The 27,379-nt window shown below is 38.4% G+C and overlaps 1 protein-coding gene across 2 annotated transcripts in view; it reads right to left on the bottom strand.

The window, feature by feature from the left end:
- GTF3C3 (general transcription factor IIIC subunit 3) overlaps nucleotides 1-24,473 on the bottom strand; it is a 30,435-nt gene extending 5,962 nt beyond the window's left edge. Inside the window, exons 1-15 of one of the 2 annotated variants that reach the window (XM_060106155.1) lie at nucleotides 24,255-24,473; nucleotides 23,209-23,320; nucleotides 19,479-19,669; nucleotides 18,846-18,969; nucleotides 16,420-16,611; nucleotides 15,733-15,898; nucleotides 12,233-12,380; nucleotides 11,592-11,691; nucleotides 10,683-10,786; nucleotides 9,269-9,440; nucleotides 6,801-7,003; nucleotides 6,354-6,455; nucleotides 5,568-5,703; nucleotides 3,521-3,758; nucleotides 2,752-2,942 (exon numbers count right to left, since the gene is read on the bottom strand). In XM_060106155.1, the coding sequence (XP_059962138.1) occupies nucleotides 2,752-2,942; nucleotides 3,521-3,758; nucleotides 5,568-5,703; nucleotides 6,354-6,455; nucleotides 6,801-7,003; nucleotides 9,269-9,440; nucleotides 10,683-10,786; nucleotides 11,592-11,691; nucleotides 12,233-12,380; nucleotides 15,733-15,898; nucleotides 16,420-16,611; nucleotides 18,846-18,969; nucleotides 19,479-19,669; nucleotides 23,209-23,320; nucleotides 24,255-24,356 (2,281 nt within the window). In that variant the 5' untranslated portion in view covers nucleotides 24,357-24,473. The remainder of the gene's footprint in view (nucleotides 1-2,751; nucleotides 2,943-3,520; nucleotides 3,759-5,567; nucleotides 5,704-6,353; nucleotides 6,456-6,800; nucleotides 7,004-9,268; nucleotides 9,441-10,682; nucleotides 10,787-11,591; nucleotides 11,692-12,232; nucleotides 12,381-15,732; nucleotides 15,899-16,419; nucleotides 16,612-18,845; nucleotides 18,970-19,478; nucleotides 19,670-23,208; nucleotides 23,321-24,254) is intronic. The other variant, XM_060106154.1, reaches the window with a different exon arrangement.
- Between the last annotated feature and the right edge of the window lie 2,906 nt (nucleotides 24,474-27,379).

The raw sequence follows: 27,379 nt of genomic DNA, 5'->3' as shown, positions 1-27,379 counted from the left end.
ACAATGAAGGAAAGTTTCAGTGTCTGATGTTCAAGATTACTGGCTGAACAACTATAAAAATAGCAGCCATACACTAAGACACATGAAAGTATTAAACAGCCAAAATCACAGTATATTCAGAAGTGAACTTGGCAACACTAGCTTTCAGGCAGCAGGAGATACATGTCTCACCTAAACTTTTGGTTAGGTATTTTTCTACTTGTTTGCTCCTGATTCCTTATTACAGAAATTTCCTATAAATGATTAAATTTTCCCTGAGTTTAATTAGAATTAGTAAGAGCTATGTAAATAAATCTTAATATAAAGACTTGTCTCCCACCAGTCAGAATGGCCATCATCAAAAAAGTCTACAAACAATAAATGCTGAAGAGGGTGTGGAGAAAAGGGAACCCTCCTACACTGTTGGTGGGAATGTAAATTGGTGCAGCCACTATGTAGAACAATATGTAGATTCCTTAAAAAACTAAAAATAGAACTACCATATGATCCAGCAATCCCACTCCTCGGCACATATCTGGAGAAAACCATGTTTGGAAAGATACACGCACCCTAATGTTCATTGCAGTGCTGTTTACAATAGCCAAGACACGGAAGCAACCTGAATGTCTATTGACAGATGAATGGATAAAGATGTGGTACAAATCAATGGAATATTACTCAGTCTTTAAAAAAAATGAAATAATGCCATTTGCAGCAACATGGATGGACCTAGAGATTATCATACTAAGTCAGTCAGACACAGAAAGACAAATATCATATGATATTGCTTATATGTGGAATCTAAAAAAAAAAGATACAAATGAATGTATTTACAAAACAGAAACAGACTCACAGACTTCGAAAACGAACTTATGGTTACCAAAGCAGAAATTGAGACTTTGGGATTGACATATACACACTACTATATTTGAAATAGATACCCAACATGGACCTACTGTATAGCACAGGGAACTCTACTCAATATTCTGTAATAGGGGACTGTCCTGGTGGTCCAGTGGTAAGGAATCCACCTTCCAATGCAGGGAACATGGGTTCGATCCCTGGTCAGGGAACTAAGATCCCACACATGCTGTGGGGCAAATAAGCCCATGCACCACAACCACTGAGCTTGCTCACCTCAACGAGAGAGGCTGTGTGCCACAAACTACAGAGCCCACATGCCCTGGAGCCTATGCACCACAACTAGAGAGAAGCCCGCACACCACAACGCAGAGCCTGTGTGCCGCAACTAAGACCGAATGCAGCCAAAAAAATTAAAAAGAAAAATAAATAAATAAAACAAAGAAATATTAAAAAAATATTCTGTAATAACCTAAATGGGAAAAAAATTTGAAAAAGAAGATATATGTATATGTAAATAAGTAAGTAAATAAATAAATAAAGGCAAAAAAACCAAAGACTTGTCTCCTAAAGCAGGCATCCCCAACCCATCCATGGCCCGTTAGGACCCAGGCCACACAGCAGGAGGTGAGCGGCAGGCGAGCAGGTGAAGCTTCATCTGTATTTACAGCCACTCCCCATCGCTCCCATTGCTGCCTGAGCTCCGTCTCCTGTCAAATCAGTGGCAGCGTTAGATTCTCATAGGAGCACGAACCCTACTGTGAACTGTGCATGCGAGGGGTCTAGGTTGCATGCTTCTTATGAGAACATAATCGCTGATGATCTGAGGTGGAGCTGAGGTAGTGATGCTAGTGCTGGGGAACGGCTGCAAATACTGATTATCATTAGCAGAGAGGTTTGACTACACAGAGACCATAATAAGTCAACTGATGCAGACTCATATCAAAACTCTATCAGTGAGTGGCAAGCAAAAACAAGCTCAGGGTTCCCACTGATTCTGCATTATGGTGATTTGTATAATTATCTCATTATACATCACAATGTAATAATGATAGAAATAAAGTGCACAATAAATGTAATGCACTGGAATCATCCCCAAACCATCCCCACCCCCATCCCCCTCCACCCCTCCCCACCCCTGGTCCGTGGAAAAATTGTCTTCTATGAAACTGGTCCCTGGTGCCAAAAAGGTTCGGGACTGTAGTCCTAAAGGAATGAACTATCAGCAAATCTTAAGTTCCTCTTTGTTACTATAGCAAATTAGAATCAGGTAGCAAAGCATCCATAATTAATGAAAATTATTTTGAGAACGAACAAGCCTCAGCAGGGAGAGTTGTTGAGCTTTAAAGTCCTACTTTCGGACTTCCCTGGTGGCACAGTGGTTCAGAATCCACCTGCCAATGCAGGGGACACAGGTTTGAGTCCTGGTCCGGGAAGATCCCATGTGCCGCAGAGCAACTAAGCCCTTGTGCCACAACTACTGAAGCCTGTGCTCCACAACAAAGAGAAGCCACTGCAGTGAGAAGCCCATGCACTGCAATGAAGAGTAGCCCCCGTTTGCTGCAACTAGAGAAAGCCCGCATGCAGCAACAAAGACCCAACGCAGCCAAAATTAATTAATTAATTAATTAATTAATTTAAAAAACCATTAAAAAAAAAGTCCTACTTTAAAGACCTACTTTAACCTTTTGAAACCAAAGCATCATAAGAAAAATAAATACTAATTATTATAATTACTGAGAACACTTATAGCCACTTACTATATGTGCCAGGCATTATTTTAAGTACTTTATATTAACTCATTTAATTTCCACAATAATCTACAAGGTAGGTCCAATTATTATCTCCATTTCAGAGATAAAGAAACCAAGGCAGAGGGAAGGAGACAAAGTCATATGCCAGGACACTCACCAAGTGCATGCTTAAAACTACCAGATACGAATGCATTGTGTCCATTCAAGACACACAGGGCATGATTATCTGGGTTTTTCAGCATTAAACGGAGACAAAAGCGGTGATGTCGTACATCTTGGGAATGCATGGTAACTTGATTGAAAATGTTCCAGAGCTGGGGTTTATTGACATTTTCCATTACCATTATCCTAAAATTGCAGAAAGAAGGTGAGGGTAAAAAATAATGTAAAAAGAAAAATCTTCCTGATTTTTAACACTGAAACCTTTCAGTGCTGTCCCACCAACACTGAAATGCACCGCCCCCAACAAGGGGGGTGTAGTGCTTCTACATCTTGTTTCTGCTTTTCAACAAAACTTTTAAACCACAAAACAGAATCAAGAGGTTTAAGTTTCACCTTTTCTCTCCCAGCCCACTCTCATAGCTGCAGAACGATGAACACTGCGTAATAATAATGTATATCAGACATTGTTAAAAGGCGTTACATACAACAACTCACTTAACTCTCACAGTAATCCTATAAGGTGGTAATATTATGATGCCTGTTTTATCACAATAAATGGGGAGACTGAGGCACAAAAGGTTAAGTAAATGGGAATGCATGCTCTCATATACTGCTTCTGAGAATCATCAATGAACAAATTAATCTGTAAGTGACAAGAGTTAAAATAAAACAGCTTATTAAATCTTGGACATGAGAAACTATGTCAAAGTAAATATACATGCTCCATCAAAGAATCTAATTAAAATAAGTTATTGGAAAATCACCTGATATAGTTATATGCCTTTCTGAAATTTTTGTCCAGAATTGCAGCAGAGAGACCAAAGTATTCTAGCTCTTTGCGTTTTGGCCTGTCCTCATAAAATGAGTAATATTCCAATGAAGAATCCACAAGTAACTCAGCCTCCTGAAATCGGGATAGGTCACATAAGGAGTATATGGCCTTCAAAAGAAGGTTCCACCAGTCATCTTTTGCCAAAACACTCGTGAGTACAGCAAATATTGCTAAAATGAGACCAATGAAAATCAGTTAGGACACTGCACTTCCAGAAATAGGAGTATTAGAAAGAAAATTCACATGACCAATTTTACGGTTAAATTTCATAACCATGGCTCTATGGGACTGAATTCTTGCCAACATTCTTCTGACAATGATGAGAAGGAGGGAGCTGCTTGTTTCCACTCCCACAACATGACCCCCCTCTGCTCTGCCTGCCTAACAACCTGCAGTCCTACGTAATTCTCATTTCTGATTGTAAAGTCCAGCTACTTCATTTGTGTTTCTCAGTGCTAGCTAGAATATATGCTCCTCCAGGGCGAGTGTGCTTTCCATGATTGAGGTCAGATATGGGATTCTGCACCTACAAGGCATTCAAATATTTGCTAAGCAAAGGACTTCAAATTCATACTTAACAAATCTTCTCTTCCTTAGTTGCCTGTAAGAAACCTCCCTTTATAGCCCTTGAAAAATACCAAAAGCCATAAAATTTTTTTACTGTCTTTGATCCAGTAATTCTCTTCCTGGGAATCTATCCTAAACAACTAGTCAGAAATATGGATAAATCTATAGGCATGAGGATGCTCACTATGGTATTATTTAGAAAAGAAAATTATCAAAAGCAACCATATAATCAAAAAATAATATGGAAATGATTAAATTATGGAACTGCTATCCAATGGAATATTACACACTCCTTAAATATAACAGCTACAAAGAGAACAGAACATGAGAAAATGTTGAGTGAAAAAAATCAGTACAAAGATTCATGTAACATAAAGAGCCGTAGATAATCCTACCATGATGCACTGGTGTAATGTGATCCCCACCATGATGAAACTAACTGACAAAACAAAAACCTTATGAGCTTAAGAAAAACCAACAATGGACCTGAAATGAGGAAATACTGAAAGAGAAAACAGCCAGGATCAGATACAGAGAAACATATGTTAAGGAAATACAGTCCAAAATAATGTGTGCAGAGGCAGAAGCCACTGGGATAAGCCCAGAATCAATAAACTGGAGAGAGGGCAGGGCTCTGAGGCTAGATTGTGAGCAGTTGAGCCCACACTCCTATCCTCTGACTCTCTTCCCCCGTGACATCTTGCTTATGTCCTTATATTGTGCTTAACAGAGATTCAGCTCTTCTGGATTCTAAAACCCTGTCCGTTGCACACTGCCATGTCAGTAAACAATGATTTAATTAGTATCTGTGGACCTGATTAACAATGAAAAAATTTTCTGCCAGATTGATATCTCTAGTTTATAGCCTAGGTCTCTTCCAAAGTTCTCTGACTAATAACCTCACCCAACATACTTGATCCTTTTTCAGCTAAAAATAGATGGCTTGCAAAGTCACATGACTTGAGATTGGGTCAAAGCAACTTATTTTCAGACTTTTTATGACTTGCTACATTTGTCAAAAATAAGTTTAACAGAGAATGGAATATATGTAATTGAAGTGACTAGACAAATAAAGCAATCTGTATTATCATCTAATCATCACAAATTTCTTAAAACAGGGTATATTTTCCTCTTAAAAAGTCAAAATTAAAAGATTGTTTTAGTTTTTTCAGAGAAGGATCTAAGCAGATGCCTGCCTTTTAATTTTTTAAAACGGAAGTATTTACATACAGCCTTTCTTTCTTTTTTAAAAACACCAAAAGAGTTTATTTTACCTGAGGGATCTAGATTAGAAAATATCATTTTATTCAAAAAAGGTATATTTTCAATTAGATTATTGTCAAGTATTACTTCATGAGTTTTTTTTCCAACTCAGCCAAGTTTTGTGCAATAAAGCAAATGAAGGTAATTACCTTTTGCATCACAATTTGCTGACTCTTGGTCATTGTTGTCTGATATTTTGTCTCTTGACACTTTAATAAGGTAGAGATGCCTCTCTCCAGATTTGGAACTAGATATCAAACAGACTTGGGCTCTATTCATTGCTACCTGAATTAAAGATGATAATTGAGATTTTTTAGTCACATAATTTTTTAGAGAAAATCTATGGGAAACAAGTGTCACAGGTGTGCCTGAAAGCTTCTTTAGTAAGGCAAAAAAAACACCAGTCATTGTGCATATAAACGCCTAGAACAGAATGAATAGACTTATTTTTTCCTTAACAAAGGAATCTGGGTCACACTACTCACCTTAGTAAGGAAAAAGAAAGCAATTCATATTAAGTTTATAACACACACACACACACACACACACACACACACACACAGAGCCACCTCGCTGCAAAAAAGGCAGACTCAGAAAGGATGTCATATCCGGAAAACATTTTTGCAAAGTGAACAATTTTGGCACGTAGCAGTGTCTACAGAGCCAATAACTGATACCATGATGGTTCTCATTTTTCTAAATATGTACTAGCAAAGATTTTATTGTACAATCTATAGTAAAGTTTATACTATCATGTAGAACTTTCAATTATATACCATTAATCTCTAAGTCTTCTTTTATCTGACTTTCACTTTAAAAAGTTTAAGTTTAACAGAGTAAAAGAGAGTTACAAAATGGCTGTAATCTATGTTTAAACCAAATTCTAAACATTTAAAAAGTCAACAAGGCTAAAATAAAGAAAGATCATTACCTACCCTTAAAAGCATGGCTAACATGGTAAGCAAGGTATCCACATAACCATACATTTTGCCTTGTGAAAACAATAGAGTAGAACGTTGAAGCAGCAACTTCAGTTCCTAAGTAAATAAGCACATGATAATAAGTGTGACAAGATTCCTTTGTTGTAAATTGTTTTGTTTGCATAGAAAAATTTTGCCTTAGAAACCAAACCTTAAGAACGTTTGCTTTATGATCTCTCACAATAATTAAAATCCAATGTTTTAGAAACTATAAATTATAACATTAACAATTATAATGTTAAGTTGCTGTAACTTAAGACTCAAAATCACTTTTTCAAGAACACTGAATTTAATACACTAAAATAAAACTTGGATATAAGCTGTAGGGACATCCTTAACCGAGGAGAAAGTTTTAAAACATAATCCACCAAGAAAAACTTCTTTTTATGTTACATGGCCTACCTGCTGTGCTGCGTTTGCATCTTGTGCTAAAGTATCTGGATCATACATTGGTTCCAGAGCTTCCAGAGCTTTCTCAGGACGGCCCAGCTGCTGCTGAAGGGTGGAAAGTGAAATTCTTGCATCCAAATGGAGGGGGGCCAGATCAACCACTTTGCTATAGCTTTCGGCAGCACGCTCCATATAGCCTAAGGCCTTTAAGCATTCTAAAATGATGTTAAAATAAAGCATTAATATGAACTACAGATTTGTAAGCGGGTCAAAATTATTTCTCCATTTTAAAAAATTATAGCAATACAAAAAAATTATAACAAGAAAGAAATATATGCATATTTCCAGTACTTTAAAACAATTATCCCTTCTAATCTCTATCTATGCTACAAGGATGTAATCAGTATATATATATATATATATATATATGTATGTATGTATATTACACACACACACTCAATTTGGTATTCTGCTTTATTCACTTACTATTATGCTTTCAACATTTTCCCATGCCTTCATTGGCATTCTGACTGATTATAATACTCAATTAAATTGCTTATTTACTTAACCATATTATTTGACATTTAGCTTATTGCCAAATTTTTACTCTAATAAATAACACCACAGTAAATATCTTCAGGTATATAAGCCAGAGTTCACAAATTGGCAGCCCAGTTTAACCTACAGATATGCTTTGTTAGGCCACAGTGCTGTTAAAAACAGTGCATTGTCTACATTCTTAAAAGCTAGGATTTTTTATGAAATCCAAGTTACTGGATTCTTTTGAAAAATCTGGATTTGGCAACAGCGAGTCCCTTCATTCCCACTTGGTGCATCAGCCATGCTGAGAAACAGCAGCACCCTTTAAACGGGTGTCTCCAGTTCTCACCCTGCCCTGGGCCTCTCACTTACCTACTTTATTCACTTTTGTTACGTGCCAGGCTCCTGAGTTTTGTGATCTCCAATATAAACCACCTCCCCTCACCTCACTCAATTATTTCCTCAGGATGATTTTCTCAGAAGTGAGGCTACTGGGCCTTATTCCTCACACTTTATGCCAATCAATCATTAAGTCCTATCATTTGAACTTGAAGATGAATTCCTGGTAAGCATTTCTTCTTTCCACCCTAATAGCCACAGCACTCACTAATCTAAGCCCTTTCACCTCTTTCCTTTTCACTGCAATGATCTCCTATAAGATGGTATTTTGCCTCCAATTGTTTTCTCAAATCTCAGATTTCTCATATATCTCCTGATCACTATCTTTAGGTTAAACTTTGGTAATAATGGAAGACTACTAAATGTGGATGGATCATCGTGATGGAATTTCTCATTATTTTTCACTTCTCACTTTAAAAGATATTTTGTGATTATGTTACAAGCATTAAATTCCTCTAATGATCTTTCTTATCTACTGTTCCAAATTTCTTTATGATTTTTAGATGATTCTGAGGTTTTACCTTCCACTCATCTCAAACTACACAGGCTCAACATGGAAAAAGCATTTATCAGTATCATGATCATAATTAAAGAGGATTTTTAAATGTCTACTGTTAGTAACAGGAGCAGTATAAATACCACAGCCTTATGGAAGGCAATAAAAACTTCAATTCCCGGCTCATGTCTTTAAAATTCAAAACCTACAAATACTGTAACTTTTATATTACATTTGTATTCATGTTCACGCATCCAAATAGTAACGTGCTATCTTAATCATTAAGTGCTCTCTTTGACATTTCATATCTGTGATATGTGTCAAAATATCCCAGAATATCAATCAATGCTACTCTAGTTATAGAGGATTTTCTGCCATTATGTAATATTTTAAGAAAATATTAAAACTTTCTGCCATCATGCAATATTGGAAACAAAGACTATTCAAACTTTAATGCATCTTATGTTGAGTCAATAGGAAATCCTATGAGAATATTTTTGGCTTTCATACATTTCTGTAAGAGATTTAGTTGTTTTTCCCAAGCTGCTTTTCCTACTCTAAATGATTTATTTCAGATTACTGTGGAAATAAAATGACATATAAAATCCAATCTTGACCATATTTTCAGCTCAAATAACATTGAAAATATATTAACTTTTTCCTCAAAATAACATGAAATATAAATCCTTAAAAGCTCTTCAAAAATTAGATTGCATCCCAAGTCTGACAATCTATTACTAGAAACCAGAGCCTGTGGTTAAGACAGGTAAAAGACAGGTATTTAAGGTATTTTTAACGGGGATATGTTAAGTCTTTCTACTTCACTCCGGTACCATTAAGTGAATCATTCCTCCAATGCATTAGTGAGGGAAAATCATTTAGCGGTAAACCAAGACAACTTAAAATACTTTCAAAAAACTGCCCTGAAACCAGAAATACCTTCACTAAGACATTAACATTTTATAATAATTATTACCATCTTGGGGAAATAAGTTCTTGCCTGCTTATGTGATTAAAACTTCTCCTTCCTACAAAAATGTATTACCTGCATGCCGAAGCCAAACCACTGCGAGGTTATATCTTTCAGAGCAGACTAGCGCACTAAGGAGGGGAAGTGCAGAATTATATTCACCAACATCCAGAAAAGCTTCAGCAACATCGAGATAGAGGTCTCCCATGTCTTCGGGATTCTGTTCCACGAGTGTTGTCAAGAGAGGCTGGACCCCAACACAACAATTAACAGCCGGAAGTCAAACAGTCATTACAAGTAGACTCATCTACTTATATTTCTCGTTTTAACATATGTACAAGTTATCTGAGGCAAATCTAAGAGGAGAAAGGCTTAATAAAAACAGCTTTAAGTAATCACTTTTTAAATTCATTTCTGAGTCTCTATTAAAAAGAATTCATAGTGCCGTCATTCACTCATTCAGCACACTGCTTCCGAAGACCTGTTACGAGGCAGGCATTGCAGGAGCTAGGGCAACACTGCCCTGCTGTGCTCTTCCTCTGGCAAGTCAATACTGCCCAGACCTCAGGGCCTCTGTGTTTGCTGATTTTCTGGAAAGCTGTTTCCTCCGGTACCTGCCTGGCTTACTTCGTCACTTCCTTCACGTCATTAATCAAATGTCACTTTTCAGGGGAGGCTCTTCTTGACCAATTTAATAAAACTGTAACTCCTCCCACCCCCAGCATTCCCTATTCTTCTCTGATTTTTCTCCAGAACACTGATCACCAACTAACATCCTATATTTTATGTATTTATTTTATTTATTATCTAATCCCATTAAAACAAAAGATCCATGAGGACAGGGATTTGTATATTATATACAACACTTTATCCTAAGGTCTGCAAAGTAGATGCCCAATACATTTTTTTATTCAATGAACTTAGTCCAAAGTCGGCAAAAGAGAACAGCTGTCAGAAACTGCCAATTGTCTAAAAGGCTCGATCCCACATTCTGATCTCTGGATTATTCTCATTTTAAAAGAAAAACAAATTATCATAAGCCCACTTCCAAACACTTAGCTTTTATTTTTTATCTTTTTAAATTTTTTTATTTTTTAAAGAGGTGTGATTTTTATTTTATTTATTTATTTTTTTTGTGGTACGCGGGCCTCTCAGTGTTGTGGCCTCTCCTGTTGCGGAGCACAGGCTCCGGACGTGCAGGCTCAGCGGCCATGGCTCACGGGTCCAGCTGCTCCGCAGCATGTAGGATCTTCCCAGACCGGGGCACGAACCCGTGTCCCCTGCATCGGCAGGCGGACTCTCAACCACTGCGCCACCAGGGAAGCCCCAACACTTAGCTTTTAAAAGACATTCACACAAAATAATCTGATGTTTACTGTGACTTCCTGGTTATTAATATGAAATCTAGGGTCAACTTAAAATTTCTTGTTATCTAAACATTGTAGATTTGATCTAAAGTATCTTAAGTACAAATCTTAATGTTACTTACATTAAGTGGTTCAAGGATGTTGAGATGTACAAGGCAGACCATCAACTTCACTGTGATATCTATTGGCACACCATCCGGTATAGTGCAGGAAACATTCTCACCAGCTGTGGATTAGACAGACAGACAAAAAGTTCCTATATGTAATCTTAGAAAGTGGGGCAAATGAAGCAAACTGTACCTTCTAGGCAAGATCTCATTTACTTCACTCAAAGCAAATGATTCTACAGTCAATTCTAAGTTTGGCCAACTCTAGTTCTAGGTTCTTACACCTCTTTCGGTCTGTCCTTTGGTAGCAATTATCCTTCCTATTCTTTTCCTAATACCTTAACCACTTACTGAAAACCTACATAAACTCCCACACCTTCTATCAAAACTACAAAGAACTAAAAAACAAAAGTGACAAATACGGATACATGAACTTTCTCTTTTTCTTCTCGAATTCAAAAGCCTCTTTTTAGTCTTCACTACAAAGAGGCTGAGAAAGGGATAAAGTAAAATAGTGTGCTTAAGTCTGAAGTAGCATTTTATGTGCATGCTTATGTTTCAAGTAGAATTTTTTCAATGCTTAAGTTTGAAATAAATTAGTAGAGAGCATTTTAAGCCCTTTTTGAAAAGTAAACTGCTTCAGTCTAAAGGTTTTTGATAAGTTGCTCGGTAATTCATTCTTTATTCACAGAGCACTATCAAGACCCTCGGTCAATGACAAATGCCAAGTTCAAATGGATGTATTGAGAAATAAAAGGGACTGAAAACACTTTTTTTTTTTTTAAGATTACCTGTGAGTGAATACTCACAAGAAAACGGTATGGAATCTCTGTTACGAAAAAATGTTCCTTGGGAAAACTTGTTATGAGAACACTAACTATCAATTTCAAAATGCCACATTATGAACAAGAGAGGATTACGCACACTCTCCTATGCAGAGGAAACTACAACTTTTATTCTCTTCTGAAGTGCCTTCTTCTGTAGTTCTTTTTTCTAGCACAATTCCAGAAAAATCTGTAATTACCTAAAAGAATGGGGGAAGAAAAGGAAATAATACGACAGGTATGTATGAAAAACCTTTTCACAATGCAAAGATTTGTAGTTAATTCAAATAATCCTTACAAAACATAAATAGGCTATAAAAAGCAACAGTATGTCTCTTTAAAATAGGGAACCACTGTGATACATTAACATTTTATATCATATTAACTAATGCTTAACTGAAAATACATAATTTCTCTATATGAAACCAATCTAATTTTCCCAACAGATTAAGAAATGAATCATAGCAATTAGTCTGGCTGCTGAGTCCTGCTACCCTGAAAGACAGACATATCTAGTACCTATGATAACGGCAATAGCTTTTATTATATGGTAACTACATTTTACATTTCATACAGGACTATTATAAAATCTAAATGTGCCCATACAGACTTTAAATATATAATTTAAAATATAAGTAATTTAATATATATAACTAAAATGGGGAATTGTCAATTTGTAAGAATTTCTAGAACACAGAAACGTGTTCAAAACCTAACAGAGAAACACGTAAGTGTTCCTACCTCCAAAGCTTTGTCATATTGTTTATTAGAAATGTATAGTTCAGCTGCAATGTTAACATCTTCCATGGAGACTAGGCCCTGGTGCTTTGAGAAAGCTTCTTCAATTATGTTAATAGCTGAAATAACATCATTGGCTTCATAGTAACTCCTAAAAAATTAATGGCAAAATGGATGAGAGCTTATTTAATTCAGATTATAAAATTCATTTTCTTACACAGACCCTCTAATTATTAACTATGATTTTCATCTTCTTAAAGTTTGGGAGGAGGAAAAAAACTCTTCTTTAAAATCATAATCAGAGCTGATCCAGAGAAAAATGTGTAATGTCATAACATTAAGCATCTCAGTCTCCCAGAGCTACTTCATATCGTTCTAGCTCACTTCCTCTGTAATGCAATACCAACAACTCTCCTACCTCAATGGGATCTACAAAGCATCGATCCTACCACTTTTTCACTGTCTCTGCACCCTTCCTGTCCTCAGTTTCCTCCTTCTCTGTGATCCAACATTATAATTATTCCATTGCACATCTCATCTCTCCTGCTCTTCTCTCCCTTTATCAAAATCACCTGATAAAACTCCCACCCTGGTTAATCCAAACATGCCTTCACCACCAGCTGCCCAGCTGCCCATGCTCACTAAACTCTAAATTAATGACCACTAGCCTCAAGTGGGCCCATGGTGCTGGTCAGCAATCTTACTACAGTTACCAGTCCAGTACTTCTCAAACTTGAATGTGCACATAAGTCAACTGGGAATCTTATAAAAAGGCATATTCTGATCCAGTAGTGCTGGGGCAGGGTTGAGATTCTACATTTGTGACAGGCTCTCAGAATGCTTCTGGTCTGTGCGGTAGCAAGTCCTTAAGGACCCAGACAGCTATTTCACATCTTCTCCTCTCCAAACCCACAAGTCACCCATCCTCACTCTCAGCTGATGACCTCACTTCTTATTTTACAAAGAGAATCAAATCAGACATCCCACATACTCCCAACACATCTACCTACTTACCCATACCCATGGCCATATCTTCTGCCTTCTCCTTTTATCATAAGGCCAAACCTCAACTAGATCCCATTCCCTCCAATCTATTCAAGGATATCAGTCAAGCAATTGTCCCTTCTCTCGTGAATCTTCAATATGTCCCTTGGCTGTAGACCATTCCCACCTGAATACAAATATACTGTAATTTTTCCCAACTTAAAAATGATCTCTTGTCCCTACAACCCATTCCAATTACCTCCCCATTCTTCTGCTCCCCTAATAAATTTCTCCAAAGAGCTGCCTATCCCCCAGACTCCCCCAACCCATCTCCAATGTTCATACTTAGTCCTAATTTTATGTGATCTACTTGCAGTATTTCACACAGATGGCCATCCCTCCTCCTTGAAGTGCTTCCTTCAGTAAAAAAGTCTAGAATATCATGTTCTCCTAGTTTCCTCCAACTTCACTGTCCATTTCCTTACAGTCTCCCTGCTGTTTCCTCCTCATCTTCCTGACTTCTAAACACTGTAGTGCCTCAGGGTTTAGTTCTCAGAACACTTTCCTTCTCTGTTTCCCCTCCTCCTGCCCCCTCCCCCCATCTCTCTCTCTCTCTCTCTCTCTCTCTCTCTCTCTCTCTCTCTCTCTCACACACACACACACACACACACACACACACCCCTTCCCTCATACCCAGTACATCAGAAAATCCTTAGAGCTCAGCCTCCAAAATACACCCAGAATCTGGTTATTTCTTACCACCTCCTATGGCTTTTACCCTGGTCCAAGCTACATTATCCCTTCCATAAATTACTACAATAATTTTCTAACTGTTCCCCCCTGCTCTATCCTTACCATTACTCAATCTATTCTCAAAAGAGCAGCCAAAATTGATGCATTTAAAATTTAAGTCAGATCAAGTCACTCTTCTACTCAAAACCTTCCAATGGCTTCCAAACTCATTCAGATTAAAAGTCAGAGACCTTATAATGACCCACAAAGGCCGAGGGATCTTTTCCTGATACCTCTCTAACATTACCCCTTCCTGCGTTCCCCCTAAACCCTCCTCAGCTTCCATGTTGTTCCCTGAGCATACCTTTGTACTTATCATTTATTTCCTTTGCCTATAATACTCTTCCCTAATATCTATTCCCATATCTCCTTTGGTTCACTTTCAGGTCAGTATGACCATAACATAAAGAATTAAGTCCTTCTCTAATCCCCCTATTTAAAATAACTCACTCCTATTCCTCAAGTTATCTCCCTTCCCTGCTTCATTTTTCTTAATATCACTTACCAACATCTGACATACTACATATTTAGTTGTTTATTTGCTTACTGCCTGTCTCCCCCAACTAGAATGTAAGCTCCAAAACAGCAGGAAATGTTAAAACTCATTCAATCCTGAATCTCCTGGGACCCTGTACAGTGCCTACCTAATACCTAATTTATATTCAATAATTATTTCTGGAGGGAAAGTAAGGACTGAGAGAAAGTCTAATCAATCAGAAGTTATAGTAACAGAATTCCATGTAGGAAAGACTTCTATGGCAGTGGCAGAATTCTTCATTACCACCCTTTCCTGACAAGATTATAAATACAAGTGGAAAACAAATTTATTCTCATAGGCCATCTAACAATTCATAAAGTAGAAGCCTACTGGGCTAACCAGTATGACAGCCAAAGATTTGACTAAAAAGAAAGTAACCTGGGAAGATCCTCAATGCTCTTCATATACATCAGGGATCAATTAAGGGTTGCCTCCCCTCAACAAATTTCCTAAAAACACTTCCAGTATTCCTACATAGCCCATCTTTGGGAGCACAGTGAGTGATTACACGGCTAAGCATCTTCATGACAATGGCCATGGAATTAAAAGGGTTAACCTAAAATACCCAGATCATAGATTAACATGGTTAACCCTAGGCTGAAATAGTAGACATCCTAGAAGAGAAAGCATACAAGGCATTATGTAGCCAGAATGTTCCCTGCTTTATTTTGCTGCACAGCATATCAGAGAAGAGAATGTAGTTGGGCATATTTTAGCATAAAATATATACCATAGTCAGTAGCATGTGCCAAATCTAAAGAAAAATTTTCATCTTAAAATGTTATTCTAGTACAGGCTCAAGATAAAATGATTACAGAAGATCTCAGAGCACAAACATTTCAATAGCACATTTGCAATAATTTAACATTACTGCAAATGTACATAACTTCAACTAAATTATGAAAACCTGGGAACCTAGTCATCCTTTCAGAACATGCTCCATTTTTAAACTTCTGAGCATGTGAAAGATAATCATATATCCTAATTTTTCTAAACAATCACACAGTTGACTTGGAAACAGAAAAGTACTGGGGGGGAAAACCTCTATATTTAAGCACAATATGAAATACAAGAAGCAAAACACTTCACTGAACCTCAATAAAAAGTATATTCACATCAAATATATGCTTCGATTTCTAAAATAAGATGATTAATGAGGGCATTTATATATATTTCACTTTGAACTTACTTTGCCATATCTCTAGCCAATTGCATAAATCGTTCTCCATCAGACGGAGACAAAAGGTTTAAAATACGCCTATAACCATCCATTGCCATTTTGTGATCTCCCATCTGTTCATAAAGGCTTGATCGCTCCCACAGATAACGGACATTAGTAGGTTCATATTTAAGTGCTAAAAAGAAAAAAAGGAATATAAATAATAGATTTATCATAAAAAGGGATTCATGGTACCTGGGTGTGACCCACCTTCTTTTCAGAAAATCTATTAAACACTCTAAACTAATTCTCCAAAACAACCAAGTGGGTTATTCTGGAATAAATCTACCTTCACAGGAACTCTAGACTAGGCTTGATCTAAGACCAAATAGAACCTGAAATCTCCATATTAATCTCCATTTGGTCACTTAAGTCTAATATTAGCCCTCAAGGAACAGCTTAGAAACAACACTCATCTTGGTGGGAAACTGAAGGTCCTGTTCTTCAACCAACTTTTGTGCAGTATTAGCTCACAATATAAAGAAAGTCACTGATAAACATGAAAATACAGGGAGCCCAAATACTTACCTCTGGTATAACAGAATATAAGGAATAAATATATTTCAGCTAACATCACCCCAGAAGAGCAAGTACATTGATCAAAAAACCTATTATATAACGTCTTATCAAAGAAAACGAGAAAAACACTTTTATTACCTTTTGTGTAGCAAAAAATAGCCTGCTTAATATTGTCTTGTTCCAGGGACATTTCTGCCAATCTAACCCATTCTTCAGTGTCACTGGGATTTAAATGTGCAGCAATCAACTCAAACTGCAGTGATTTCTCCATGTCACCTTGGTCCTCATATATCATAGCAAGAGTAGAAAATGGCTCATAAGCCAAAGGAGCTATAATGAATATAAAAAAAAAATTCCATTGGTAGAGGGAAGAGGCTTGAGCTGACGTCAATTCCATGTTTCACACTATGGATCCTTTCTCTAATATTTAAACTTTTTAAATAACTTGAGCAGAATTATACAAACCACTTAATGGAATTTAGAATAAACAGTAGAGGGGATTCCCTGGTGGCGCAGTGGTTAAGAATCCACTTGCCGGGCTTCCCTGGTGGCGCAGTGGTTGAGAGTCCGCCTGCCGATGCAGGGGACACGGGTTTGTGCCCCGGTCTGGGAAAATCCCACATGCCGCGGAGTGGCTGGGCCCATGAGCCATGGCCGCTGAGCCTGTGCGTCCGGAGCCTGTGCTCCGCAACGGGAGAGGCCACAACAGTGAGAAGCATGCGTACCGCAAAAAAAAAAAAAAAAAAAGAATCCACCTGCCAATGCAGGGGACACGGGTTCAAGCCCTGGTCTGGGAAGATCCCACATGCTGCAGAGCAACTAAGCCTGTGCGCCACAACTACTGAGCCTGTGCTCTAGAGCCCGCAAGCCACAACTACTGAGCCCGTGAGCCACAACTACGGAAGCCCGTGCACCTAGAGCCCATGCTCCGCAACAAGAGAAGCCACCACAATGAGAAGCCTGCACACCGCAACACTTGCCACAACTAGAGAAAGCCCGCATACAGCAACGAAGACCCAATGCAGCCAAAAATAAATAAATAAAAAATTTATTTATAAAAAAGAATAAACAGATTATATTTACTTTAGTATATTTTCACATTTTTAAAATATTCTTTTCTGTAAGAAAAGTGTAATTTCATGAAAAACCCTACTCTCTACCATGCCCCCTTCAAGAAAATCCCCCTTTGCTAAGGTTAAACAGGGCTCACTAACTCAGCAAGTTCATCCTAGTAAGCATCAGCCACATCAGTGGGGTTAAATCTTCATGATCCGGCTTCCACACCTAGGAGTATGGGATTAATGGACGGAAGATACGTAAGTAGCACCTAAATCCAGATTATCAAAGTGAAAGGTTAATCCACATTTCTGAAATAATGTTTTTGAATTGAGGTTCTAAGATCACAAGGGATTAAAATCAAAGGTAATTGTCAAAATAAACAATTATAAACAAATAAAGGAACAGATAATACTGAAAGTAGTAACCAAACAAAATATCCTAAAGGAAAAAATTCTATTAATCTTATTTCTGATGGGGTAAAAGAGGAAAAGCAGCGACCTCAAATTACTCTAATGAATAATCCAGGAATCTTACAAGATTTCTAAAAGGACCCTAGACTAAATGAAAGGAAATGCCAAAATATTGAAAAGATAAGTTGAAAGTTCAGTCTAGTACAACTATCCCTGCCACTATGCAGGGCATCATTTGGCGACACATCAGGAGAGCAAAAATAATAAATATAAGTGATTAGTCAAAAAGTGACTTCTGAAGATATCCTTCAGTATGCCTGAGGTTTGCAGTTTAATGGAAAGATGACAAGAATATACTGTATCTTTTATCAAAAAGTAGATTAAAATAACACTGTCTGATTTGGAAAATAGAAGAAAAAAGAATACTCTTCAAAAGTGGTTTTAAAATAATCTGTTTGCCATATTTTAAAAAGACTAATACTATAAAAGCCTAAAACTCCTAAAATGAAACATTCAAAAACACACAAATTTTTAAAAAGCCTGTAAGAGTTCAATAAATATTAATGATATTTCATTGAATCATACTCTGCGATTTTCATTTTCTTGGCAATGACTCCTATTCAATGTGAAAAGTGGTAAATCACTGTTATCACAATCACCTCCAAGCTTCTGAATATATTTTCCAAATAGCACAGTGAGGTGCTCCTCCATTTATTTTAAAAGTCAGACTATTAGGGCTTCCCTGGTGGTGCAGTGGTTAAGAAACCACCTGCTAAAAAAAAAAGAATCCACCTGCTAATGCAGGGGACACGGGTTCAAGCGGAGCAACTAAGCCCACACGCCACAACTACTGAAGCCCACACACCACAACTAAAGTCCACACGCCCTAGAGCCCATGCTCTGCAACAAGAGAAGCCACCGCAATGAGAAGCCTGCACACCGCTACAAAGAGTAGCCCCCGCTCGCTGCAACTAGAGAAAGCCCGCGCACAGCAACGAAGACCCAATGAAGCCAAAAATAAATAATAAATACACTTATTAAAAAAAAAAGTCAGACTATTAAACTGCTATCGTCAGTAATCCCCACATTAAACACCTTGTCTTATGATTTCCATGCACATCAATATCGCCTCTTCACGTTCTCCTCGAGCAAAGCGAATGTTGGCTTCACCCATGAGACCTCTCAGAGCTCTGGGAAGTTTACTCCGAGGCCTTTTCTCCTGTACAGAACAAAAATGACATTTAGATTCAAACAAAAAACAAATCCAACAAAACTTTCCTACAGTAGCAAGTTCAAATCACAGTAAAATATTTAAAGAAAGCAAAAATCAAACTGGTCAGGCATTACTAAATTACTAATTAGAACAAATGTGGAACTGGATGCTGTAAAATGGATTTAGATGTCAGGAGATTTATGACACAATCTACTGAAGATTCACCTTTCAAATTTATCTATTCAGAATGAACTTGGTTAAAAAATATCAAGTTACAATATGGACCTTTTAATAGCAAAACTACAGTACATTTTGTGACATGCAATAATTAAAGTTTTACATTTAAAAATCTCTAAAATGAAACATAAGAAACCAGTAACAGTAGTTGTCTCACAGTATTTCCTTTCTTACAGTTTGAATTCTTTCCGAATATATGTATAATTTAAAGATTGTTTTTCAATTTCTGTCACATTTTTACATTCCATTTATAAATACGAAAATAAGAAACACTTTACTTTCATCATTTTCTTGGTTTCACGATTGAGAACCATCTCTAATACAAACACGTCGCCTGCAGTGGGTTGCTCAGGTGTCTCCTCCTCCTCGTCCTCCTCCTCGTCCTCCTCCTCCTCATCATCTTCATTCTCTCCAAGCATGGAAGCAAAGACCTTGTGAACTGACTTACTGACTCCATCTGATGTTTCCCCTAAAGACAAAGACATTGAGGTTGAAAAAGAAAAAAAAAGAAAGCTTTAGCATACTCACTAGTTGAAAGAAAAAACGAACAGTATTTTCTGGAATATAAATTTCTACCCCAGCAATACCAAACTTGAAAGAAAAACACAGACACATGAACACTCCCAAAAAACAATCCAAAGAGGAAAGCTGCCACAAAGCCATGTATTTTACTCTGTAGGAATTGCTGACTCATCCTTTAGGCCTTATCCAGACATACAGGCAAAATTAGTGGGAAATCAGAAGCACACAGAGTAACTGTTACAAGCAGAGAGGAAAAAAAAATAAAAGAATTGTAGGACGTAGACCTAAGAACTAAACAAGTCTGGTGGTACATAACTAGGAGGTATAGAACAGTGGTTTAAGGTGGTACATAACCAGGGGGTGTAGCACAGTAGTTTAAGGTGATACATAACCAGTGGGTATAGCACAGTGGTTTAAGGTGAGGTCTCTAAAGCCAAGCTGTCTGGTTTCAAACTTCATCTCCATCTATCACCAGCTGTGTTACCTTGGGCAAATTACTGAAGCTCTCTGTACCTCAGTTTGCTCATTTGTAAAAGGGGTCAATAATGTCTGCCTTATAGGGTAACTCTGAGGATGAGATGAGTCTTTATATATATGTACTTAGAAAAATGCCCAGCATATAGTAAGAGCTTAATAAATGCTATTACTAAAATTAAAATACTATTATTATTTCAGGAACAAAATAACATGACATATTTCATCTGTATCTGAGGATATCACTGCAGTAAAATGATTTTTCTAAGTTCATAATGATTTTTTTTTGAATAAATGTATGTATTTATTTATTTATTTTTGGCTGCATTGGGTCTTCATTGTTGCACGCAGGCTTTCTTTAGTTGCGTCGAATGGGGGCTACTCTTCGTTGTGGTGCGAAGTCTTCTCATTGTGGTGGATTCTCTTGTTGTGGAGCATGGGCTCTAGTAAACGGGCTTCAGTAGTAGTGGCACGCAGGCTCAGTAGTTGTGGCACAGGGCTCTAGAGCACAGGCTCAGTAGTTGTGGTGCACGGGCCTAACTGCTCCACAGCATGTGGGATCTTCCCAGACCAGGGCTCAAACCCGTGTCCCCTGCATTGGCAGGCAGATTCCCAACCACTGCGCCACCAGGGAAGCCCTCATAATGATTATCTTGAATGATCAAGAAAAGTTAAGCTGAGAAGCCAATTTTCTGTTAAAGCAGAGACAAGTAGCATATTTTAGAAAAGCTACAACAGTTAAAATTTTAAATATATATATATTCAAAAATCCTTAAGCTTATTCACTTATGTGAAATACCTCAAATCCCAAAGATGCTGGATAAATGAGATAGTCAACACACTTAAGGAAGAAGAGAATGAAAAAAACCCACATGTTCTGAGCAACAAATAGTAATTATTATTATGAAGTCATAACGATCATCTTCAAGAATTCTAAACACCCAAAATAAATATGAAAAAAGGTGTAAAATAAATCAATAAAATTTATTACAGTACAGAAAAAAAAAAGAGAAGTCATATGATCATCTTGATACAGAGAAGCATTTTTTTTTTCTTTTTTGGCCACGCTGCATGGCTTGTGGGATCTTAGTTCCCCAGCCAGGGATCATACCTGGGCCCTGGCAGTGAAAGTGCCTAGTCCTAACCACTGGACTGCCAAGGAATTCCCCCAGAGAAGCATTTGATAAAATCCAACACCTATTTCTAATAAAAATTTTAAGTCAACTAGAAATGGAAGGGAATACCTTCAGTTTGATAAACAGTACCTACAGAAAATTTTCCACAAACAGAGTTAACGGTTAATTATTCAAAGTCATCAGGAATGAGACAAGTACGCCTACTATCACCGCTCCTTTCAATATTCTACTGGATGTCCTGGAGGTCCTAGCTAATGTAATAAGGGAAGAGGAATAAAAGACATAAAGATTACGGAAGAAATAAAACCGTCATTCACAGATGACATGATTATATACATAGAATATCCAAAACAATCTTTGCATAAAAACTGTCAGAATTCATGAATTAGCAAGGTTCCTGGATACAAAGTCAATATACAAAAATTAACTGCAATTTTTATATCAGCAACAATTAACTGAAAATGAAATTAAAAGAAGTCCCTATTTGCCTGGTGCTCAAGAATAAGAATTTTGCAATGGAATCACCAATGTATAGGAGAAAAAGACAATGACTCTAGTGGCCACATATTCCAATTAGTAGACTTTACCTGTTCAAAACTGACCCCTTCCTCTGCTCTGAATACATGTTCACAGTTACCAAAGGTCTTGGTACAAGTTCTGGGACAATACCTTCCTGGGAAATTGGGAGTTTAATATCTTAAAAGGACTGATGGGATTATTTGAGCTGAGGCTAGTATGCCTGACTGCTCATGGGGAGCTAGAACGGGATTCAACTAACCACCTTTTTTTAGGGAGGGCCTAATGGCCACCTCTCGGGGGCAGCTTTAGATAAGAAAACGGGCAAGCACCCCATGGTGTCTGGTACTACAGTTGCACCTCAAAGATGTGATGATGGAAGAGCAGCTCCTCCTCTGAGCAGATAAGGAACGACTCATTTCAGCCCCATTTTTCACCGCACTTGCCTGGCAAGGTAAGAAACTATAACCCCAATTTTCTCTCCTCTTTACCCTTTCTTCCCCACTTGGTCCAAGGAAGCAGGAACAAAGCCTGTTCATTTTCTGTCCACCCTACTAGTGTTTTCTCTGTGTAAAGTCTTATTTGTTTGGAGGGAAAAGAAGCAGCCTCTGTTTCTACCCACTAGGACTAGAAAGTTTAATTAAGTTCTCAATCAGACCTTACACCCAAAGCTAAATTCTAACTGATAGTTCAGTATCCCAGGTTACTTGACATGGGTAAATGGATACCATGAACTATCATCAGTATTCTGATCACTAAAAAGGTGCATCAATCACCAGAAATTAATAAATTTGCATAATAATTCATCACTTAGGCTCTCATGAGTTTAATTAGTCTGGGTGCAGCAACCAAATATAATATCCGGTCATGCAGAGCTGAGGACTGGATCCTGGAATGAGGCAACATACCAAGATACCTCTTGTGTGTGTGAGGTCTCATATGGAGCCAACTGGCCTTCCACTCTGACATTTCTATCTTATCTCCCATAATTAAAAAAGTGGTTTGGAAGCCACTTTATATAGAAGTATAATTCATTACAATTTGGGGGAGTATAGTCTAGAAGAATTAGTAATCAAGTGAGAGGGTCAATTTAAAGAATAATGACTCTAAATGGCTCCCAAACAAACGCTGATGTCGATCTGAAGCACTTCTCCACAAACATAACCCACTAAACTAACCATCATCATAATCAATAATTCAACAAATATTTATTGAGCACCTCTTACATACCAAGTACTATGCTCCTAATAAGCCAGGTATCAATGACAGAATACCACTGCAGGAAAAAATAATAACGCTTTCACTAAACTATTAGGTACCCTCAACATTTAATGCATTTAAGGTAGGGATCTTAACATACCTTCATTGACATCTTTGTCCTGAGATTTGGTAGAGTCAATTCCTGATGATGATGGAACTGCAGAGTCATTTGGATTTTCTTCAGCTGATGACTTGCCTTTTTCCTGAAGACTCTGTGATTGAAAATTAATTAATGATTCCAAAAACAAGGGCACATTTAGCGCTCCCCAGTTGAGAATACAGCATCTGCCTCATTCTCTATTTCTATCACTTGAGCTCTGAACACATACATACTATGTGGCATCTAAATTTGAATATTGCCAAAGCATTTCATAGTACTTAGGTCTCATCCTTCAGGCTGAATTAGTCGTTTGTAAAAAATAATTTTTAAAACCTTGATGATTTCATTAATCTACACATTGTATCCTCGCTTTTTAAACGAAAAGAAATGGGGCGCTATTAGTTGCATGATTTAGGAAGGAATCCAACAGCTAATCTCAAAAGGTGTAATTACTTTTATTTTCCCTCGGACTTCAAGTGAGAAGACACGGAAAGTTCATGTATTTCCTCATAAGTATAAAAAAAATATGTACCAGAGATTTTGTTATCAGACAAGAAAATTCACTCTTTTCTGTGGAAGATTACACCACACCATTGGGAGACTCCTCAAAAATGGAAGCTCAAATCACTCCGTCCAGAAACAGAGACAATGAGGCCTAAAGAAGAGAGGTGAGTTGTGCAAGAAGACAGTGGCAAAGCTTGGACTAGAACCAGATACTGACTCCAAACTCTACTCCCCACGCCCCCCCCATTTAATCTACCAGCGTTATGCTACCCTCAAATAAAAAATGCACTATTTGGCAACAGAAAAAAAGATAAGTGGTAACCACCGAGACAAAAGCTTTTTGGTGGGTGAAATGTTTTGAAGAGGAGCTTAGAACACGGACGAGGTGAGAACCCGAGTTTCGGTAATAAGGGGAAGAAACTGCTGGAAGTACCCGGCCCGCCCCATCACAGCGAATGGGGTTACTGGGTCCCCCACAATCTCTCTTAAGTGTTTTAGGGCGACAAGACAGTGGGGAGCATCCTGGCCCATTATCTCCTCACTTTCTTCTCACGGGTTTTTCTCTCTTCTCTCCGCCTTTCGAACTCCTCAAAGGAGATCTTCCCTTCCAGATAGTCGATGAGCTCCGGGCTGAACCCCGACATGTCTGCGGAGTTCTGATGTGCAGTTCCAGGAACCGAGACAGATAAACGGAAGAGCAGAAGCTCCCAGACGCTACCCCCACGCCGAGGCGATAAAAAAAAAGGACCCGTAGTCCTTCCGGGAAACCTGCCCGGCCTGCACCGCAACCGCGGCGCTCGGGTTCCGCAAGAACTTCTGGCCCCGCCTCTTCCTGGCGGCGTGGGCGTGGGCAGGACCCGGAGTGGACCGCGGCTGAACCCTCCTGGCGACCGGGTCGCCGCACTTGCCTCTGGGCTCAGGCCTCCGGTATAAGCTTATTAAGGAGTTGGGAAAAAAATGTGCTTCAAGAAAATGTTCCTTTATCTACATCATTTCCCGCAATTCCCCATTAAAATTCTGACTCTCAATCCATTTCTTTTTTGAATGTTTGTTTTTTAAATTAATTTAATCTTTGGTGTAGTGATTTTTTTTCTTAATTTAACCATTTGCTCTGCCACGTGCACGTTCCACTTTCCAGTTCTGCCCTGCCACAGAAAGCTAAAGTCCTCCCACAATTTATGGTTTAACTCTCATCTCCTCCAATCAATGGCACCATCAGTTTTCCCCTCTTCCACAAATCCTCAAGCTGTCCCCTTCCTCAGACTCCTTCTCAGTCTGTAAATAGGTCAACTAGACTTCACGTCCCACCTCTAATTCTCACCCAAATTTTCTTCTTTTCTTAACAGTTAAACTTTTAGAGAGAATCAAATATTTGCTATGATTAGCATATACTATTGCCCATTTACTATACAGGCCGTGTACTGTCTTATGCATATTACATTCATATCTCAAAATAATCCTTTTGGATTGTATTTATTTTATGTTATTCCTAATGCCAACGTTCTGAATCTAATACGTAGTAGAGCCAAGATTCAAACCCTTGTCTATCTGACTCCAAATCCCATACTTGGAATTAATATGATATACTGCCTCTCCTCAGTGGAACGCTTCTTCAGCTCCTACACACTCCTGTGGTTTATATTGTACTTTGTCTTATAACTATTTCTCTGCTGTCCTCTTCTAAAGACACTAGCTAGCTGTCAACATCTTGAGAACAGCACTGCCTGATACATCTTTGTGAACTTTCCTCTGTAGGCTAGTAATCTATGCTCAAAACACATTTATGAATTCAACTGGATGGAACTGAAAATGCCTTGGGAATGGGCAAGGGATAAGAGGTAAGGAATGCAGCTCAATACGAAGCTGAGGTTAGGGACAAGTTACAGGGAGCCTATCACCTGGCTTGGTCATTGGTGCCTCTTTATGACAATCCAAATGAGGAAAAGCAACAGTTGGATGGGAGAATGAGGGGCCAGGACCTGTAAGAGGGGAACCTCCAGGTGAGAGAAAAAATCTCCAGCTGGAAGTCATTCCTTTCTTATGATAAAGGATCCTCAGGGCCCTATCTGGGTATAAAATATGGGAGGCTAGGAGGGTGGGTTGGGTTAAGGTAATCCACAGAAATCCCTAATAGGTAAATTCCCCCCTGAATTTCTCCAGGCTGTCAGGGAACTGCATTTGAGAGGAAGTCGAGTCTCTAGTCCTAACTCTCCTAGGGGAAAAGAAGGAAATCAAAAGGAGCAAATCTGGCCACCTGGTAAGGAGAATGTTCTCCTAAGACCCAGATGGCTTAGACTAGCTTGTTTTGTTATTGGCTGCCTGGAATATGGGAATAACAATTGTGATGATATAGATTCACATTGCAGAGATTTGCAGCAGGGAGCAAGGGGTGGGAGAAGAGTTTTTCTGCTGTGGAACACCTTGATCATGTGACAGTTGTTTTGTTTTTGGTTTTGGTTTTTTTACAGGTCAGAATGTAGCAACAGGTCTTGAAATTGGAATCTTTCTGCTTTTCTTTTCTCTGCTTCGTTGTAAGTGATGTGTCCCCTGGTGAGTCAGAGGCATCCACATTACCTTGAGATGAAGTGGACTTGTTATAGCAGTAATGAAAATAGCAAGAAGAAACTTTTCAGACTTTCAGACTGATTTCTGAGAATCAAAATGGAATGTCTGAAGAAAGCAGAACATTGAATTTATACCATGACGAGAGCATGAAGAGTACACAGGGAGGTAATGACTCCCTCCTTTCTCAAGGGGAAGAGCCAGGATGGAGTATGACACTTTTGGGGAGACAATTTTCCCATGGTTCTCTCACTTTTCTGCAAAAACTTGTGACTGCTTTCACTCTGGACTATCTTTTCAAGGATGTCTGGAGAACAAACAGCCTTGAAAGATAGAGATATTGTCTCCCTCTGGGACAGAGGGCAGATTTGTTTTCTGACCAGTATGATAATGTTTCCCTCTGGGGCAAAGGTTGGGCATGTTTGGGCATTAGCCCCCTTGTAAGAGTGGGTATTTCCTAAGTTTGGGGTTCCTCAGCTGTGGCACAAACCAACTAGTGCCCAGTAAACACCTGGACTCACCTCCACATGACCCCCATGATACTTGGGGGACAAGAAGAACCAACAGGCATGTAAAACGCATGCTGCCTGCTGAGCCATGAATAATAAAGTCCATTGCCTTAGACCCACTGGTCTCAGGGCCCACCAGGATCTGTGAAATTGTAGCAGCCAGTGTGTTGCTTGCAAATTGGGTAAAATCTCACACCCTTAATAGTTCTTGACCACACTAGACCCGGGATAGGGGACAATAGGCCATGTCCTAGGGATGGGGAATGGGATGCTCATCAAAGAGGAGCAGAGTCAGTGTTGAGAGACTGTCAAGGACCTATGTAGAGAAGGACCACAGACCCCTCGGGAGCCTAGGTCACCTGCAGAACACTTATTTTCATTGCAGGAAACACTACACTTCTGCTGTTTTCCTAACGACAGTTCTCGGCCAAGAACAAAATCACTTCCCCAGTGGCCTTTTAGAAATGTGAATAGGGAAGTTTTGGTGGTCAAAATAATAGCGCAGGGGTGGGGAAATCACTAATATACCACTATTCATTGTCTGGGGACCTGGTGTGCTAAATGGTCACCACGAGACTTGTCCTTCCCCAACTGAC

The sequence above is a fragment of the Mesoplodon densirostris genome, chromosome 8 (assembly GCF_025265405.1).
Source record: "Mesoplodon densirostris isolate mMesDen1 chromosome 8, mMesDen1 primary haplotype, whole genome shotgun sequence".
In the NCBI taxonomy this organism is placed as follows: Eukaryota; Metazoa; Chordata; class Mammalia; order Artiodactyla; family Ziphiidae; genus Mesoplodon; species Mesoplodon densirostris.
Note: the sequence above shows the minus strand (reverse complement) of the source record. Positions and strands in the feature narration are given on the sequence as shown.